The sequence below is a fragment of the Haliotis rufescens genome, unplaced genomic scaffold, assembly GCF_023055435.1.
Source record: "Haliotis rufescens isolate VD_foot unplaced genomic scaffold, xgHalRufe1.0.p SCAF_1, whole genome shotgun sequence".
NCBI lineage: Eukaryota > Metazoa > Mollusca > Gastropoda > Lepetellida > Haliotidae > Haliotis > Haliotis rufescens.
The window spans coordinates 80,202,994-80,222,391 of NW_025963779.1; the positions used below are offsets into that span (position 1 = coordinate 80,202,994).

The 19,398-nt window shown below is 42.5% G+C and overlaps 1 protein-coding gene across 1 annotated transcript; it reads left to right on the plus strand.

Annotated features, from left to right (window-relative positions):
• Positions 1 to 368: 368 nt before the first annotated feature.
• On the plus strand, positions 369 to 18,927 carry LOC124143756 (arrestin domain-containing protein 17-like). The gene is made up of 6 exons (XM_046512826.2): positions 369 to 583; positions 11,727 to 11,864; positions 12,696 to 12,901; positions 13,664 to 14,029; positions 15,870 to 16,050; positions 17,661 to 18,927. Exons 1-6 carry the CDS (start codon positions 463 to 465, stop codon positions 17,855 to 17,857), a joined length of 1,209 nt encoding a protein of 402 aa, XP_046368782.2. The 5' UTR covers positions 369 to 462; the 3' UTR covers positions 17,858 to 18,927.
• The last annotated feature ends 471 nt before the right edge of the window (positions 18,928 to 19,398 follow it).

The following is a 19,398-nucleotide window of genomic DNA, read 5'->3' on the forward strand; positions in this document are numbered from 1 at the left end:
GTGGGGTTTCCAGTATAACGGCTTGGGGTTATCTGTATAAACCGGAAATCCTGACTGATAGATGTTACCATACTTTTAAAATGGACATATTCCCCAGAGTAATGCACTAATGCATATTCCACTCCGTACACGAACATTCTTATCGAAGATATACCCACAGAGAAGATTTTCCAATAATATTAACCCATAGAATGATATACCAGCCATAGAGTCATCTCCATCTTAAAACATCTTGTTACGTAAACATGTTTAATGTCAACACACAGGAACCATCACTGCTATCACACGTAGCCTGGAGAAAGTTATAATACGTGACAGCGCCGCAGCATTAGACAGTTATAAACATGAGGCGGTCAGACTGACGCGCAGTGCCGTGTTGCGGGGACAGCCGAGTTCACCGCCGACTGTGGTCGCAGATGAACTGATGTTGCTTCAAGTCACAGCTGCTGTTTCATACTTTAAATGATGGGGAAGCTGCAGACCTTTGATATTTGTGTTACCAATTCCAGTGGAGTTTGCCATCCAGGAGGCATATTAAAGGGGCGGGTTGCTTTGGAGGCGTCTCAAATCCTGGATACCAAAGGTAAGCTGTATAACGAGTTGTTTTCGTTATAGAGACGATTGTAATTTGTTGATATCGTTTAAGAAAATGTATAAAAATTACGATAGCTGATGTCATAATGGGTTTTTGTACATTTGATTCGTGATTACAAAGACAGGCAGTTTCAAGGAGCAAGTCGTCCGTACTTCTCTTTGAGAAGTAGTAAGAATGACCTTGGGACCTGGAATCAAGGACTTGGTATTAAAAATAACATATTTACAAAGTCATTGGGAATGGACACTCAGTGTTAGTGTTGTGATGCTAGATGTGATAATCTGCTACACTCTAATATACAGTTTGCTTGGGTATGTGACTCAGCGCACCGTCAAAACTACCCGTATATAGCAGCAGTCCGTAACTAACCGCGTCTGGACCATACAATCCAGTGATTGACATCGTGAGCATTGATCCACACAAGTGGGATACGACATGCACCAACCTAGTCTCCGATTCTGAGCACCCGATCCATTTAGTCGCTTCTTACGACAAACAGAGGTTGTCGGGAACCTATATTCTTACTATATTTTTAACCTAATTCTTACCCGAAATCCTCACGGGTGTCTAACATATACAGTCTACGTGCCGTTATATCACAGTATTCCAGTTACTTACACGGCGCTCAAATAACATGTTATGCATCGATTTAGCCCTTGAATCTAACATACAGACTATTTGCCATAATAATGCAGTCTTAATTTAAGTACACCTTGTTGTCACAGATGAATAACATTCGTTTCGGTACCGTGTACCGACATTTTGTGGAGACCACGGTTAAATCTATCTGACTCACTTAGCATGCTTCAGTAAATACGAATCATATATAATGCAGAATTTTTAAATTACATTTTTTAGGCTGAATCGATATTTAAACTGTTCACAAAAGGATGCACACCGCTTTTTACGTTTTGAAACTCTTCACACGGAAAACAGATATTGAAATCAATTCTTACAAATAAATATTAAATCGGAATCAGTGACATTGTTCAATGCAGCACCCATTCCATTAACAGCCAAACAGGAAACAATAGTCTGTTAGTGGCCTATGTCTTTGTCGGTTAATGAAAACATAAACGCAGACGGTTTATTGATTACCAAACAAATGCCACGGAATCTCTTTTACTATATTTGTATAATTGTATATAAAAGCAACAGAACCTTTTCCATATTCATACGCAATCCCGATTTTACGATTCCGACTGTTATCATAAACGTGTGTTTATGAATCACTATGAAATAGTGATGTGCCACGTATTCGCGAACGGTTGAGTGTATCCTGCCTCCCCGTAGCACCCGTCACAAACAATGTCAACCATTGCATACCGTAATTATTCGTTATGCCATTTCCCTCGTCGATTTTGTTTGTTTGTTTGTTTGTTGTTAACGCCATTTATCATCATCAAGAAGAAGGCGACACGTCGTTCATCTATGTACCTTGTGATGGTGACCGTGGATGTATTTGTAGATGCATTGCTTTCCTGTAAAAGGGCACTGTAAACCATCGTTGACATCGCTGAAGACCGGGGTCTGTTTTGTCTGTTTGTTGCTTAACGCCCCACTCAGCAATATTCCAGCCATATGACGGCGGTCTGTAATTAATTGAATCTGGACAAGGCAATCCAGTGATAGTTCATTATTCTATGAGACGGACACCAAATTAACCCCCAGTATCTCATGACCTGGTAAAAAACAACTACAATGGGGATCGGGTTGTGAGGCCCTGAAACTGTGTTGTTTATATGAGATCGTACCCAGAGAGTTCGTTTATCATTCTATGAACCATTTGAACCAGATGTTTGAATATCATATTACGACGTAAACAATAGCACCCATACAATATGTGGCAGACAGCTGTTTCATTGTTTAGAGTCATCGAAATAGGATGCTTCTCATGACCTGAACCACAGGTTGTGTGGTACGGGCTCAATAGCACACAGTCATCGTTCTCTTGGAACAATGTTATGTGCGGTGTAAAACAACACACACACTGTTATCACCAAACGCTTGATTATTTAAGTTCAGGTTTAACACAGGGCTCGAGAAGATGTATGACATCCGGAAACAGCAAAGCTGATAAAAACGTTAACATTTACCGGTGAAATCTGGTCTCAATCAAACCTAATATCCTGCGAGCAAGTTTGAATCGGTCGATACTGTAAGCTTTAACTGATTCCTTTTCGTTGAATGTGTTTCAGCTAGAGGGGCAGCAACGTGACCTAAGTAGCTGTGTTCACGAACACCGAAACACCACATTAACCGACCAGCAATTTACCACACCAAAAGCCAATTCCATAGGCTGAAACAGTTAAAGGGAGCTTATCGATTACCGTCCCCATCCCAATTACCAGTTTGCTTCGCATAACCATGTATGAATTTAATGGTGTCTTGTAGATTAGTATTAACTGAACAGAAATGTTCCTTTGATGATTTACATGAACAACAAAATGGACCAACAAAGCTATGTGCTGATTTCCATGTACAGTAAACCAAGTTCATAACGAACATGCTTATAACGAACAGACGGATATGACGAACTTACTTGTTTGGTTCCGACCATTTACTGCGTATATGCCGTACATATGCTTATAACGAACTCAAATTAGTGTGGCCCATTTGAGTTCGTTATAACCGTAGTTAACTGTATTTGAATCCCCCGAATGGACGGCGTTCCTCTATTATCCATCATATATGATTGCTTATTGCAAATACAGTGAAATGGAGCTGGAATAGCACTACTGTATATAAAAGCAGAGAACATGTAAATAGAATACAGAGCTCGATCAATACCATTGTGTGTTTCAAGAAGATGACGCATGGAGCCTCAACTGGATATAATGTAGTACAATGAAGAAGGTATATATCATGACCTAGGCAGACGACAAACGTTAGTATACCTCAATTAGGTATAATGTACAACACACACAACACACACACACACAAAACACACACACACACACAAAACACACAAAACACACACACACACACACACACACACACACACACACACACACACACACACACACACACATACAGTCCCTTGTGTGGTAAGTCTGCTGCAACTACCTCAACTAGGTATAATGTACTACACACATACACACACACTCACACATACATACACACAATCACACATACACACACCATCACATACATACACACAATAACAACCACACAAACATACACACAAGCACACATATACATACATACACACATGCATACATACACACACACAAACAGTCCCTTGTGTGGTGAGGAGTCTGCTGCAACTATCTCACATACACTTACACACACATACACACACACATACACACACACATACACATACACACACATACAAACACACTCATACACACACCATCACACACACGCCATCACACACACTAACACACACAATCACACACATACAGTCCCTTGTGTGGTGAGGAGTCTGCTGCAACTATCTCAACTACATGTAGGTATTATGTACAACACACATACATACATTCACACACACACACACACACACACACACACACACACACACACACACACACACACATATACATACATACATACATACATTCATACACATACATACAAACTTACACACATACAATCACACACACACATACACACATACATACACACACATACATACTTACACACATACAACCACACACACACATACATACATTCATACATACACACATACATACATTCATACATACACACACATACATACATACATACATACATACATACATACATACATACATACATACATACATACATACATACATACATACAATCACACGCATACAATCACACAAATACACATACAGCCCCTTGTGTGGTGAGGAGGCTGCTGCAACTATCTCACACACGTTAAGTCAAGTAGGTCCGATCATATAACACCCCAGCTATATTATGCTACTCAACGTTTGTTAGAGATACAACATGATGTACGAAGCTGATTTTGTTATAACATGTACATAATATGTAATCCTGAACACACACATTGCCAGACGTAACCGGGATTCTACCTGAAATTTAAAAAGGCTCTATTCTGATTGGTCAAAAATATTTTTTCCAAATCACATAAAACACTTCTGATTGAAATAGCTGACTTGACGGCCGCATCACCACATAAGTCAATATTTATAGTAAAGTTCTTTATTCTCTCATTTTCGGAAGGTATTTTGAAATAAGAATGTCATTTATTATATGTTGATAGCAGTTTATGTGAGATGTCGCAGTGTAACATCGAAACCATCAATCACAATAAACTGACTCCAAGCCGAACAGTCCTTGTTTCATCTCCTTGATGCCGAGCTGGGTAACACGTGCAATGTTTTGGAATGTGTAGCAATACACTTTGTACCAAAACATTATAGGCTTTGATTAAGAGGGTGTACTTCAAGTAATAGAGACAACAGAGAGCTTGAAATTTTGCGTTATTCTATACGTCACATATACATTCTCTAGATAAATTAACGGGCGTTGATTGAAAAGTGCTGAACCTCACAAGGAACGTTGAGCTAATTAGTTCGCTGTGACTAGTCACTAAAATAAGCAGGCGCCTGTGACCTTTGGAAAACAAACAAACTTTGGCTAAACACCAAAAGCCATCCATAAAGATATGAGTACACTAGGGAATCATGCCCCTTCCTATGTCACCGAAAAGAGATGGACAGCAGAGTTTAAGTGTGGCAGGTGGAGCCTTAAGACGACCCCGTCCTGGAAGGCCTATCATGTCAACAACATCAGAAATTATCCAGAGAATGCTCCGAATCCGCGTCATGTTGCTAAATCAGTAACTGTTGACATTTCTGGAGAGAGAGTCAATTCCAACATCGCAGAATCTCCGCCAATGAAGAAAGTATTAGCTCGTTGGGTTCCAAAGCTTCTGACAACTGATTAAAAACTCACCAGGCACACGATGTACCACGATGATATCATAGTTCTGTTCGAAGCTGAGCCAGAAGGGTTCTTGCAATGATTTGTGACTATGGGTGAAATCTAGCTTCACCACGACAATGTAAACAGTGGAATCATTTGACATCACCACCACCAAAGAAGACAGAAACTGTCACATCAGCTGGAAAGGTTATGGCCTCTGTGTTCTTGGGTGCCGAGGGTGTCATCATGGTGGACTATTGCCCAAAAGGCCAGCCAATAAACGGAGCCTATAATGCTGTACTTTTCAGGCAATTACTGGATGAAACTATGAAGCTGAGACAATGCGCCAGAGCACAAATCAGTCATTGCAATGGCTATAATCCACGAGGGTGGCTTCGGACTACTTCAGCACCTTACTCTCCTGATCGAGTTGGATCAGACATCTTTAAGTTCCCAAACATTAGGGAAGATCTAGCCGGCGACCCACTGCGACTCGCCCGATGATGTCATTGCAACTGTTGAGGACATTTTGGACAGCCATGAGAAGGACTCCTACCAAACTGGGATGAAATCTCTTCAACATCTCTGGCAAAAGTGTATCAATGTGAAAGGGGATTGTGTTAAAACATAAATCATATTAATATCTTTAACTCAAGTCTTTCTATGTGAGGTTCAAAACATGTCAATCAGCCGTCGAACGTTAGAGGAGCCCGCTTCGTGATAGTGCTATATACTTTGAATATCTGGTTTGATTAAAAAAAGTATTCTTTGAGCAGAAACAGCCCACGATCTCGTTTAAACGCAATCGATGTTTCCTTAATTCAGGTCGACAACCCATTCAAATTGGACAAATTGGTGCTAACACGAAGGAATTGCGTTTAAGTTTTTCAAGTTTTGTTAACTAAGTAGATATAACGCGCAAAATCTAACACTTTCTAATTGGATCATTGATCAAGAAACATTTCTGCCATTCTGGTGGCTAAAGGCCATTGTAAGTAGGTGGTGAAAAAGGGCGAAACAATTGTCTCGAACAAAATTTATTATATCTTCCGTATCAAGCGAAATTCACACTAAGGGAGCAGTATTTTTAACAGACGTTAAAAGGTGTTACTTGTTGTTACCCTGCCTGGCGTTCGGCATAAAGGGGATAAACATGGACTGATTGGCTCAGAGAATCCATGTTAAACTGCGACAGTGGCCTAGCACAATAAGACTGGCATTAATCCGGACTAGTACAAAAATACACACACGTGCATGCACGTCGCTATGTAAATGCAATAGTCTTGAGTACAACGTTAAACCCCATTGAGATTCGTGTCCTCTTGAACGGATAGTGAATACTCTACTGTGAGATTCGTGTCCCCTGGAACGGATAGTGAATACTCTACTGTGAGATTCGTGTCCCCTGGAACGGATAGTGAATACTCTACTGTGAGATTCGTGTCCTCTGGAACGGGTAGTGAATACTCTACTGTGAGATTCGTGTCCTCTGGAACGGATAGTGAATACTCTACTGTGAGATTCGTGTCCTCTGGAACGGATAGTGAATACTCTACTGTGAGATTCGTGTCCTCTGGAACGGATAGTGGATACTCTACTGTTAGATATTTATGTCCTCTGAAACGAATTGTGAATACTCTACTGTTAGATTCATGTCCTCTGGAACGGATTGTGAATACTCTACTGTGACATCCGTGTCCTCTGTAACGGATTGTGAATACTCTACTGTGACATCCGTGTCCTCTGTAACGGATTGTGAATACTCTACTGTTAGATTCATGTCCTCTGTTACGGATTGTGAATACTCTACTGTAAGATTTATGTCCTCTGTAACGGATAGTGAATACTCTACTGTTAGATTTATGTCCTCTGAAACGAATTGTGAATACTCTACTGTTAGATTTATGTCCTCTGTAACGGATAGTGAATACTCTACTGTTAGATTTATGTCCTCTGTCACGAATTGTGAATACTCTACTGTTAGATTCATCTCCTCTGAAATGGATAGTGAATACTCTACTGTTAGATTCATGTCCTCTGAAATGGATAGTGAATACTCTACTGTTTGATTTATGTCCTCTGTAACGAGTTGTGAATACTTTACTGTTAGATTCATGTCCTCTGGAATGGATAGTGAATACTCTTCTGTTAGATCCATTTCCAGATAGTGATTTAGAGTTTTATTATTAACAGTCAGAACAACCATTCAGAACGTGTTATAAATAGACAAACACACACACACACACACACACACACACACACACACACACACACACACACACACACACACACACACACACACACACACACACACACACACACACTTGGTGTTGTCGTGGACGCGCGGCATGCTCAGTGCCTCGTCCTGGTTCAGTGTGATCAGTGTGCTGATAGTCGAGCATGTCATGTTCAGGTGTGAGGTCACGACATTGCTTGTGTATCTTAATGTCATGTCAAACCAAGGATGTGGCTCTACTCCCTTCAAGATACGTTCTTTGTGCTTAAAGCTTTACTTTTCATGACAGCTCACCCGTCGGGGCCCAAAACGTCAAGGAAAACTCGAAAGCGTTCGCTTAGAACAGAATTTCAATCGGTTCTTGTAAATGGAGTCGGTTTTAGAATTCAAGGGGACATTTCAAATCGATAACATTGCTTCCGAACAGTTGAGTTGAACTGTTGATCTAATGAAGCATTTACTTGAGACCGAGGCGGTCTCGACGCCTTCAAGGTCGTTGACAGGATTAACGGGGCCGAGAGCGCCGGCCATGGAGTATCGCCCGGAGCCTCGTACTCTATCTAATTGACACAGGCCTTCCCTCTCCTGCTGAGATTCTGGGAACGCCACCAACAAGTAAATGCCAATGCTCACCATCAAAGCCAATTGTGACTAGAAGATCTGGGTGTTGATTTCATCACCTGACAATACGACAGCTTTAAGAAACTCTCAGAGAAATAATAGGCTTGTTGAGGAATATAAAATTAGCAATATGTAGGTCCGCCCCGGGGATATTAGCGTGGTGTGGAATGGGGATGGACCACGCAGTGACGTATAGCATCAGTTCCAGTAGCTAAGGTCATGGCAACTTTTTGAAACGTTACAGTTCAATATGACATTATCAGTGTATTCACGACCAGTCCTTTGCCATTCTGGGACAAGCCGAATGGCGACTCTTACCCTTCTAGTAAGAGAACTACTTTCAACAAGAACGATAACTCTATTTCTATCAACAACTATGATTCATATAATACAGTTCTGTGTATGACGTTACACAAATATCACGATGTTTTGATTCATCACTCATTTTCATAATTGATTCAAGCACTCTGTATCATTTTTATCAATCTACCCGAATCCTTACGCGAATTCTGATTTGTCGTATTTTCGTACATAACCTTGATAGATAGAGGGTCGAGTCTTCTTGAAGGATGCGGAAAGGAGGCAAGTAGTGATGAATGACGTTACTGTTGACGTCACACAGTCGACGTCTCTTATCCTGATGACCTTTACTTTACTTCACTTTACTGATGCACAGCGTGTTATATAACATACACAAGTGTGAGATTCTGTTAGATGGTCTTTGCATTTGTGGGGAAAACACTGACCATTTCATTTGATGATATTAATATTGCTTGGCGTGACCTTTGGATCTCAGCTCTGTACACTAAGTAGCTGTGACCTAGTGCTTACTTGGAGAGCAATGTCTTGTCAAACGTCTATAGTGGTAATTGTCCGTCCTAGGTAACTGCAGGGGTGTACGACGTCTCTAGCGTATTGACTCGTATTGTCCTTTCCATGATCTGGGCAAGACAAATGAAACAGAGATGGCGTGAACATGTATACCTTTCCCACTTGAACCGTGCATGGGTCTGTATGTGTCTCATATTCGCCTCAAAAGCTGTATATACCCCAACACATCAGGAGTCACACGACCAAATAAAGATCATTTCAGCCCCCTTGGACAAGCACCTAAACGCATTATCACTATGACGTGGTTATTAAACCTCTTCGAGCTGATGGTCCATTGCAAAGCTGTACACACGATGTCATGAACCTCCACTAGACATTCAGTAGCAACCGCCCGATCACTTTATCTTCATCGCTTGTGTATTTACCTTCTGTTAACTTATCATGGACCTCCCATTAGGGGTGACAAAGTGAGTGAATATGGTTTTACGCCGCTTTTAGCAATATTCCAGCAATATCACGGCGGGGGACACCAGACATGGGCTTCACACATTGTACCCATGTCGGGAATCGAACCCGGGAGGGGGAGGTGGGGGGGAGGTGGGGGGTGATCTTTTCTGTTCAATGTTTTGTGGCTCATCTTTGGATTTGGTACAACTCGGCCAAATACGACAAACGCATGGCTCATCAGTCCGTTCTTTCGTCACGCCATATGAACACGTGTGTTATTGACATTCCAACATATTCAGCTCAGAGATCGTGCAACAGCAGATATTGCCCTGAGCTGTTATTATTTCCCCTGTTCAACCCCCCCCCCCCCCCCCCCCCCATGGATTGCCAGCAATTGCAGTAATTTGCAACGGTGATTGGCTCGTATCATTATTATTGGTCAGCCGTCTTGTAACAAGCGGTTCTAGGTGAGGTGCAATGAGATTTAACTTCACGTACAAGATTATTGCACTTAACCCCGGATTTTCAGCTCTCCACAACCGTACCAGTCGTCTCTTCTGTGACTCCTATGGTGCCATGTGGTCATCACTTTTTCATAGTAGTACAGTGCATCAGTATTTCATAATATTACATGTCACTGTTCACGGGGCAACATAATCTTGGATAATCATTGACACATGATTATGATAATGACAATTGATACGATTGTTTTGATATTTGATGAGATTATGTTGGGGCAATTGTAGTTACGTTATCTCATTTCAGCAGATATAATTTCATTAGAATGACATTCCAGATATTTTACGGCGGCTTTAACGAATTCGAGTCTTGACCAGGCAAACCAGTGGTTGATAGCATGAGCATCGACCCACGTAAGCTGGTCATGCCAACACAGTCAGCCACAGCAATCTGCCCCAGAATAAATGTTGTTTAGTTTGTGTGTTTGTTTGTTGTTTAACACACACTCAGTAATATTCCAGTCTGTTAAGACCAGACAATCCAGTGATTGACACCATGATCATCGATCCACGCAACTGGGATACGATGACATGCATCAATCAAGTCAGCGAGCCTGACCACCTGATCCCGTTATTCGCCTCTTACGACAAGCATAGTCGAGTTATAGTAAATGTGTGCATGTCAACATTATATGCTTAGCTTCATATTTGAATATCGCCATTCTCATGAAAGACAAGTGTTCCTCTGTTGGAAAATGGATAGTGTGATGTTGGATAGTTTTAGTTTGGATAGTGTGAAATCCGATAGTGTGAAGTTGGATAGCGTGAAAATGGACAGTCTGATGTTATATAGTGTGAAGTTGGATAGTGTGATGTTTAATAGAGTGAAGATAGATAGTGTGATGTCAGATAGTATGATGTTGGATAGTGTTAGTCTGGGGAATGTGATGTTGGATAGTGTTAGGCTGGATAGTGTGATGTTGGATAGTGTTAGGCTGGATAGTGTGATGTTGGATAGTGTCAGGCTGGATAGTGTGATGTTGGATAGTGTCAGGCTGGATAGTGTGATGTTGGATAGTGTCAGGCTGGATAGTGTGATGTTGGATAGTGTTAGGCTGGATAGTGTGATGTTGGATAGTGTTAGGCTGGATAGTGGGATGTTGGATAGTGTTAGGCTGGATAGTGGGATGTTGGATAGTGTTAGGCTGGATAGTGGGATGTTGGATAGTGTTAGTCTGGACAGTGTGATGTGGGATACTGTGAAGTTTGGATGTGGTGATGTCCTAGAGGATGCAGAAAAGCTTATTTGGTTTCCCAGGTTTAAACCAACAACAAAAATTAGTCAGTGTACAAATTGGATGTTGTGAAATAAAGGTGTGTATTTAAAGGTGCTAACTGAATTAATATTCTGTTCCAAACATTGTCGGTACAGTTAAATGAAACATCCGATGTCACCACTCCGCAGGTATGATGCAGCCATTCTTTTTGTGGTATTGAATGTCTTCAGAGACGACACGTGTGACCTACATGGACCGAGGAGTATATAGTTACTCCTACTCCTGGTCTGCATGCTGTAGGTCCCATGCCTCTTAACACACCGCTTTGGTAAAAGGATATATGTGATATACAAGGTTATAACTCATTTTTCTCTATGTAACAGATATCCGGATCGAGTGTCGTGGTCAGGCACGGGTGTTTTGGGAGGACAGTTCCAGTTCTATGTCAGAACCTCAGAACCCCGGCTACGCTGACCAGCACACGGCCGAGGAGGAGTACCTATCAGTCAGCAAGAAATTGTGTAAGCTTGTAATTATATCGAATTGTGCATACCATGTTAATTCTAAATAATACAATTTTTTCGGTTGGTATATTTTGAACTGTCATCAAATCAGTGTAAATCGAATCCTTCTTGAAACGCAGAGACGTTCACACACACACACACACACACACACACACACACACACACACACACACACACACACACACACTGCGAGAGAGCTCCGTATACAGTAACCGACCGTCATTCAACAAGGCATTACCTAATCCCACGCAAGTAAAAAAACCACAAGGGGTCATGGGTGTCCCAGTCGTCTAAAGCGCCGCGATTCGCTGTGCAGAGTTGCGTCCCTTGGGCACGCCAGAAACCTATGATTGTGGGTTCGAATCCCGGTTCGCCCCCATTATGTTTCTAGGTTTGTCAGCACCATATCCGTACTCGTGGGTTTCACCGAAGTGTTAAACGTCTGAGACCTGCATCACTTCGGGCTTTCCTCCCACATTAAGCTGACACGCCGCGAATAATGTTAAAACTCAACTCACACACTCACACACTCAAAAACCGACAATAATTACCAGTAGCCAGTCTCTGGCTTGTGCTGAAAGAAAGCCATTCTGTCTGAATTGCATGGAACCGGCGTTATATTTCTGCTTAAACACGTCATAAAACACAGTGTTTACAGTCAGCTAATATCGACAGACTGGATTAAACCACAACTGAATATCCTTATAACAAAACAAATCCCGCGTAGATCTAAATCTAGAACATCTAACTCCATGTATACAAATGACATACAGGAATATGCATCGCCTACATAAATTGCTTCTACTCCATTATGTCCTTTATCTTCAGGGTCGGGGCAACTTCCTCGCGGCTCCCATAACCTTCAGTTCCAGTTCCATATTCCCGAGGGAGTACCGAGTTCATTCGATGGCGAGTTTGGCTACATTCGCTACTGGCTCAAGGTGTTTATTGACCGCTCCTGGCGGACTGACACAAACACGAAGCTCTTCACTGTTCTGGCTAAAGTAGATCTTAATGAAATACCAGACGCCAACGTACGTACAATTACCGTTTTGCGACGGTTTTATTGCACAATGAAATCAAGAGATCTCAAAGATAAAGTGGTAATGTTTCTAAAGTAGCCGTTTGAACTGCACAACCCCAACAGACTACTTCCTTAATGCGTTACCTAGTTTACCATCATCGCCTTGTCTCCTTTATGTATTGTCTGGATCCAGGTTTAGATTCATGCTTAAGCGTATAAGTTTGCTATTTTTGGCCTGTTGATTCGCGTTTTAGTTCATATTTCAAATTCTAACCATAATGGAGTTTTGGGACGTTAATAGGTATAAATCATGCAAATTGTTATTTCCAGAAAGGGCGGTTGGGTAGCCTAGTGGTTTAAGCGTTCGCTCTTCACGCCGAAGACCCGGGTTCGATTCCCGACATGGGTACAATGTGTGAAGCCCATTTCTGGTGTACCCCGCCGTGATATTGCTGGAATATTGCTAAAAGCGGCGTAAAATCAAACTAATTATTTCCAGGAGGGAAATTCATGACACGGAGAACAATAGTGTGTCATTTAGCGATCTATATATTTTAACCATAGATGGAGCAAACCTTTTTCGAACACCCACGAGCACGAATATGGTGCTGACAAACCATGGTGAATCTGGGAGTCGAAGTCCAATTCGTGTGTTGGTGGTACTCACAAGAGACGCCACTCTTCACATCGAATTGCGGCGCTTAGACGATTTGACCACCGTGTTTGTAATGTCGTCATATTGCAATCTTTTACTGTTACCTTGATCTTGCAGGAGTTCGTTGAAGTGGCTGACAGCATGAAAGTCTCGGCGTTATTCTCACCGTCAGGGGTCTGTAACGCCGCCTTGCGTCTAAACCGGAAAGGTTTCGTTCCAGGGGAGATAATCCCTCTAAAGTTCTCGATCCGGAATGACACAGCACGTGATGTCCACCGAGTGTCTGTGGAACTGCGTCAGATCACAGACTACAAGGCGAGGAGCCAGGACAAGAGAACAGAACGAGTTATGGCGAAGCTGAAGTTTGGTCGGATACCAGCCCGTGCCACATATGAGAAGAGGGAAAACAAGCTGCGCCTCCCTCTCTGCCCCCCGGGGAACCTGCGTGGGTGTGGTCTCATACACTCCTACCAGAAAGTGATGGTGAGAGTTTGTCACAGAGTGAGTGAGTGAACGTGTACTGTTCTTCGCCATTTTTAGCAATATCACGTCGTGGGACTCCATTTTACCTATATTGTACAAAAGTGAGGTGAGGTGAAATGGGGTTTAACGTCGCGTCCAAGATTATTGCACTTATATAGCGACGTGCATGTACGTGTGTGTGTTTGCGTGGCTGCTTGTACTAGTCCGGACTGATGCCGATTTTAAGTGCTAGCTCACTGAGATACCATGCCGCAGTTTAACATGAATACCCCCTCAGACACAGTATACTGACTCCGAGCCGACCAGTCCTTGTTTTAGCCCCTTAATGCCGAGCGCCAGACAGGGTAACAACAAGTACCATCTTTTAACGTCTTTTGGTATGACGCGGCCGAGGATCGAGCCCCGGACCTTCCGCTCTTCGGCAAGACGCTCTACCACTTGACCACGGAGGCGGTCTTGTACAAATGTGTGGAATCGAACCCGAGCGTTTGGCGTAATGAGCGGACACATTACCCAATGGGCTACATCACTGCGCCTGCTATCAGTGATGTGAGGTGAAATGGATTTTAATGTTACGTTCAAGATTATTACACTCATGACGCATAGTTCTATTTACACATCCCCAATGTGCAAAAATATTTAAATTTCAGATTTCGTAGAAAAAAAGCATTTCAGAAATGAAATATTTGTAGCGTTTAAATGACTTTTTGCAGATAAAGCTTGACAGAAATAATATCCCCAAGTTGTTTAAATCGATAAGGAGTCGAAATCGTGCCGGGCATGAACTCTTCGGCAGAATAATGTCAAGCGATCAAAACCTGATATTGTACTAAGCTATTTCTGAACTAAGAGCCGACGGCTATGCAGGCACATCGCAACGAGGTGAGATGAAATGGGGTTTAACGTCGCGTTCAAGATAATTGCACTTATATAGCGACGTGCATGCGACGTGTGGTTGTTTGTTCTTGACCTGTTTTAAAGCTCTAGTCCACTGAGATACCATGCCGTAGTTTAACATGGATACCCCACGTATACACACTCAGTGTACTTACACCGATCCGACCAGGCCTTGTTTTAGCCCCTTAATGCCGAGTAACAACAAGCACAATTTTTAAACGTATGACGCGGGCGGGGGACGAACCCCGGACCTTCAACTCTCCGGGCGGACGCTCAACCACTCGACCACGAAGGCTGTCTGTAACTTTAGGAGCCAAGTAATCACAGTCTGTCACACAGACCATGAAACAAGTATATCCAATAAAGCCCATGCAAGTCTTAACATTTTTCAAGTCTAGATTACTGCAGTATAATGAAATGAAGAAAGTGTCTTTGCTCCTTTTAATTAATCACTGACCTTCTGCTCTCCGGGCAGATTCGGAAGTGGCGTCATGCAGTACTTCCATCTCCACATGGGGGCAAGGGTGGCCCAGTCGTCTAAAGCGCCGCGATTCCCTATGCAGAGTTGCGTAGCTTGGTCACGCCAAAACCTGTGATTGTGGATTCGAATCCCGGTTCGCCCCGATTATGTTTCTAGATTATGTCCGCACCATACCTGTGCTCGTGGGTTTTACGAAAGGGGTTAACGTCTGAGACATGCATCACTTCGGGCTTTCCTCCAACATTACGCCATTGATATAACTGGAAGACTTTTCAAAGCGGCGTTAAACCCAACTAACTCACTCACTTACTCCACCTCTAACTTTGCATGAACGGTTATAACTGGTGCCATTCAAACTCTAAACGAATTGGTCTCGGCTATTTACCAACATATAATGGAGACATAATACTCTTGATCATCGATGATGAGACGTTCTTATCTGAATATGTTTATATTTCCCAGCTGAAGGTGAAACCATCGGCTCTATCCTTCAAGCAAATGAAGATCCCTATAGAGCTGATTGTGGGGACAGTGCCGTTAAGACAAGGGTCACTCTCCTCTGGACTTGACAGCGGGGTGGTGGGGCTACAGCACATCCCCCCTGAACTGCCGGGTACCTCCGACCCTGACTGGACAACCCCCTGTAAGTAGAGACACATTTCTTTCCTGTATTTACAAGGTGGCCAGCTCAAGAAATAACGGCAGTCAACACATACTGACCCACAGAATAGGGTGTCGTTGTACAAAGCATTCTTAGCGCATAAGTGATCGTTACTCCCATACATTAACATAGACTTGCGTATATAGTCGTAGCGCTAATGTTGTTTTGTACAACGGCACCCACTACATGAAAGTACAGGGCAATGCAGTACCTGACCTCCTAGACAGTAGACCTCCTACAGTAGAATAAGCTTTGATTGACTTTTGTAAAAGTTTATGGCCACTTTACTTTAAAAATGCAACGATGATATGAAATAATCATGTCTGTAACATCTGTGCGTATTACAAAAAACATCTTTCGAATGACAAAAACACAAACTGTAATGCTGAAATAACTTGTGATCTGTTTGAAGCAAAAGCATGTGTTTATGGATCACTATTAAATAGGCATGAACTCAGGTGTACTCGAAAGGTGAGCGTATCCTGCCCAACCGGTGGTACCAATTACTAACAAATGCAAAGGCAAGTCAAGTATTCACCTTATGTTTGTTTCATGTTGTTTAACGCCGCACTCAGCAATATTCCAGCTATATGGCGGTCTGTAAATTATCGAGTCTGCCTCAGACAATCCAGTGATTGACATCATGAGCATCGATCCACGCAAATGGGATACGATGACATGCATCAACCAAGTCAGCGAGCCTGACCACCCGATCCCATTAGTTGCCTCTTCCGACAAGCATAATCGCCTTTTACGGCAAGCGTGGGTTGCTGAAGACCTTTTCTACCCCGGATCTTCAGGGGTCTATTCACCAGAATCAACACGGGAACATGTGGTACAAGTCAAATTAAGGAATTGAAATCGGACATCATTTTGGTCACAGATGCGTCAAATTTCGAGGTACCACTAACATAGGCTTTCGTTGATTCACACTGCTAAACAAACTTTAGAAAAATCACGATCTTACACATTGGTTCCACGGACCTGCCTAACCCGTGGAGTTAGATAACAGCAGCAGGGCTGGAAGGTTTGCCCGTGGGCGACAGTGTTCCTGTCGACCTGGGTGCCGTTAAACACAACCTTAGCACTACGACTGTCTCAAGTCGGACTCGCAAGTCTATGTTAAGGTATGGGAGTTACGATCACCTTAGCGCTGAGGTCGCTTTGTACACCTTGGCGCACCAGTCCACACAAGGCGAGCATGAATTCCACGATCAACGCGTCACATCCCGCCGTTGTCCACTCTATTTAACGAAACTTATACTTCAGTTGCACTCGGAGTTCCTCCTAAAACACAGTGTTCACACCGATTATTTAGCAGTGGGATCTTAGTGGCCCCTAAGCTGTACCTTTGGACAAAGATTTTTTTTAACTTATATGTTTTACCAATTAATGGACAAGAACTATTGAAATGTGGCTATTTTTCTCCTCAAATATTTTGACCGTGATAAATATAATCTCGTCTCCTCCTGAGGAGTAACTTCAAACTTCAAAATTCGGGGTAGGTGGTGAGCGTTGAAGTCACTGACCAATCACATTATATCTCCTCCCACTATGAAAAGGCCGTTTATAAAGCAACAATTACATTGCAGCACCGCCGACATACGAGATGACGTTGTATCGGTCACAGTCCCCGGGTCATCTGCCGTCGTCCCCTGGTGCTGTGGACACCCGGTCCTCCTCCATCAACCACCATCAGGACGACTACCTGACCATCCCGCCAGCCTACACCCCGCCGCGCCCCCGGGCCAACACCAACTCCAGCATCCTGAGGGCCCGGGGGAGATGACTAGCGGCCTGTGACGCCGGGGACACGGCGTCAGACTCGGACTGAGTACGCCTGTGATGAAACTCGTAAAGACTCCATGTAAAGACTTCACGGTTTTCCAAATTGAGACAACACAGAGGAGGTCTCCGTAAAACATCGTATTTCTAAACTATTCTGGGGTGTACTTGTCGTGAGGACCTCATTGATGCTCAAGGCATAATTAACAAGAGTGAGTTTGGTTTTACGCCGCTTTTAGCAATATCATGACAGGGGACACAAGAGGTGGGCTTCACACAATGTGGGGAAGCGAACCTGTGCCTTCGGCGTAACGAGCGAACGCTTTCATGACAGGGCTACCCAACCGCCCCAATGGTTAACAAGACGATCAAGCGAGGTGGTAGTATTGCTACACCCTCGTCCCTTCGAGGGTGTGCCCTAGCCTCTTAAAGCTGAGGGTCGTTATGACTCCCTAGCTCAACTAAAGGGAGTCATTGGTCTTTTGTAAGAGTGTCATTTTTACAAAATATTAATTGATGCGCGGTTTCATAATTTTAGTCACTCTAAAAAGTATTTTTTCTTGTAATCCTGTTTAAAAATGTTAGGTATTTATCTACTATCTACGCAGTAGTTAATCTAATTAAATCGTAATGTCCAACACTTGTTTTAAATTTTGTAGATTGATATAGACTCAATCAGCAACTGCTATATAAGAATATAACTCTTCGCGCGTGACTCGCCACACTAAGATTGTCAGAACTGTACACAGTAAATTATCTGGTGATATTGTTTAACCACAAAGCATGATCTGGGACAAATAACGAATTCAGCTGACTTGCAAACATCAAAAGTTGTCAGCCTGTCTCGCACTTTGAGATGCATGTATTATGATTCATTGTCCAATGGAATCTATGACGTTTCGGTTTAAAATCAGAACCAGATTTTGGCAATGTAATAGTTATTATTGTGTCATGGAAAACTTCTAAAATTAATTATCATTAAACGGGAAGCGATACTTGATGAAAGCTTGACACTTGAAAGTTTGTGACGTATATTTTCTTGGTTGGCTAGATGTGGGAATTCCATGGGACATAGAATGACAAAAATGTAACTGTTCATTAGAGTGCCTCTGTTACTATAGCTGTAACATCACAAGCACTCACAAGGCAAGTGTTGAAACTTAATCCTGATAAGCTGCCACTTATAGCTTGCCATTGTGGTTTACAGCATTAAACAAGGCTGATATCATTCGATTTTATTGTCAAGGGATATGTCTTTTTCAGATTTTAATATTCCGACACTATAGTGCAGATTAGACTGACATCTTGTATCGAGAATTAACATATGCGACAGAAAAAAACAGTTGTTAAATTGTCTTTGAAATATTATAATAAAGGTAGCCAAGATACTTTCTTCAGTCCGAAACTGCAGTAATATAGACTTGCCAAATATTATAGACTTGCATGGCCTGTATTGGATATATTTGTTTCATGGTCTGTGTGACAGATTAAGTGCAGATATGTTACTATTTTGACAGACTGAATGATGTGTCACAACCGAGGCAA

Excerpts from the sequence above, each read along its gene's own strand:
- LOC124143756 (XM_046512826.2), top strand. The coding sequence starts at position 463 with ATGATGGGGAAGCTGCAGACCTTTGATATTTGTGTTACCAATTCCAGT. Across the intron at positions 584-11,726 it reads TCAAATCCTGGATACCAAAG|ATATCCGGATCGAGTGTCGT; the intron begins GTAAGCTGTATA and ends TCTATGTAACAG. Across the intron at positions 16,051-17,660 it reads CCCTGACTGGACAACCCCCT|CACCGCCGACATACGAGATG; the intron begins GTAAGTAGAGAC and ends ATTACATTGCAG.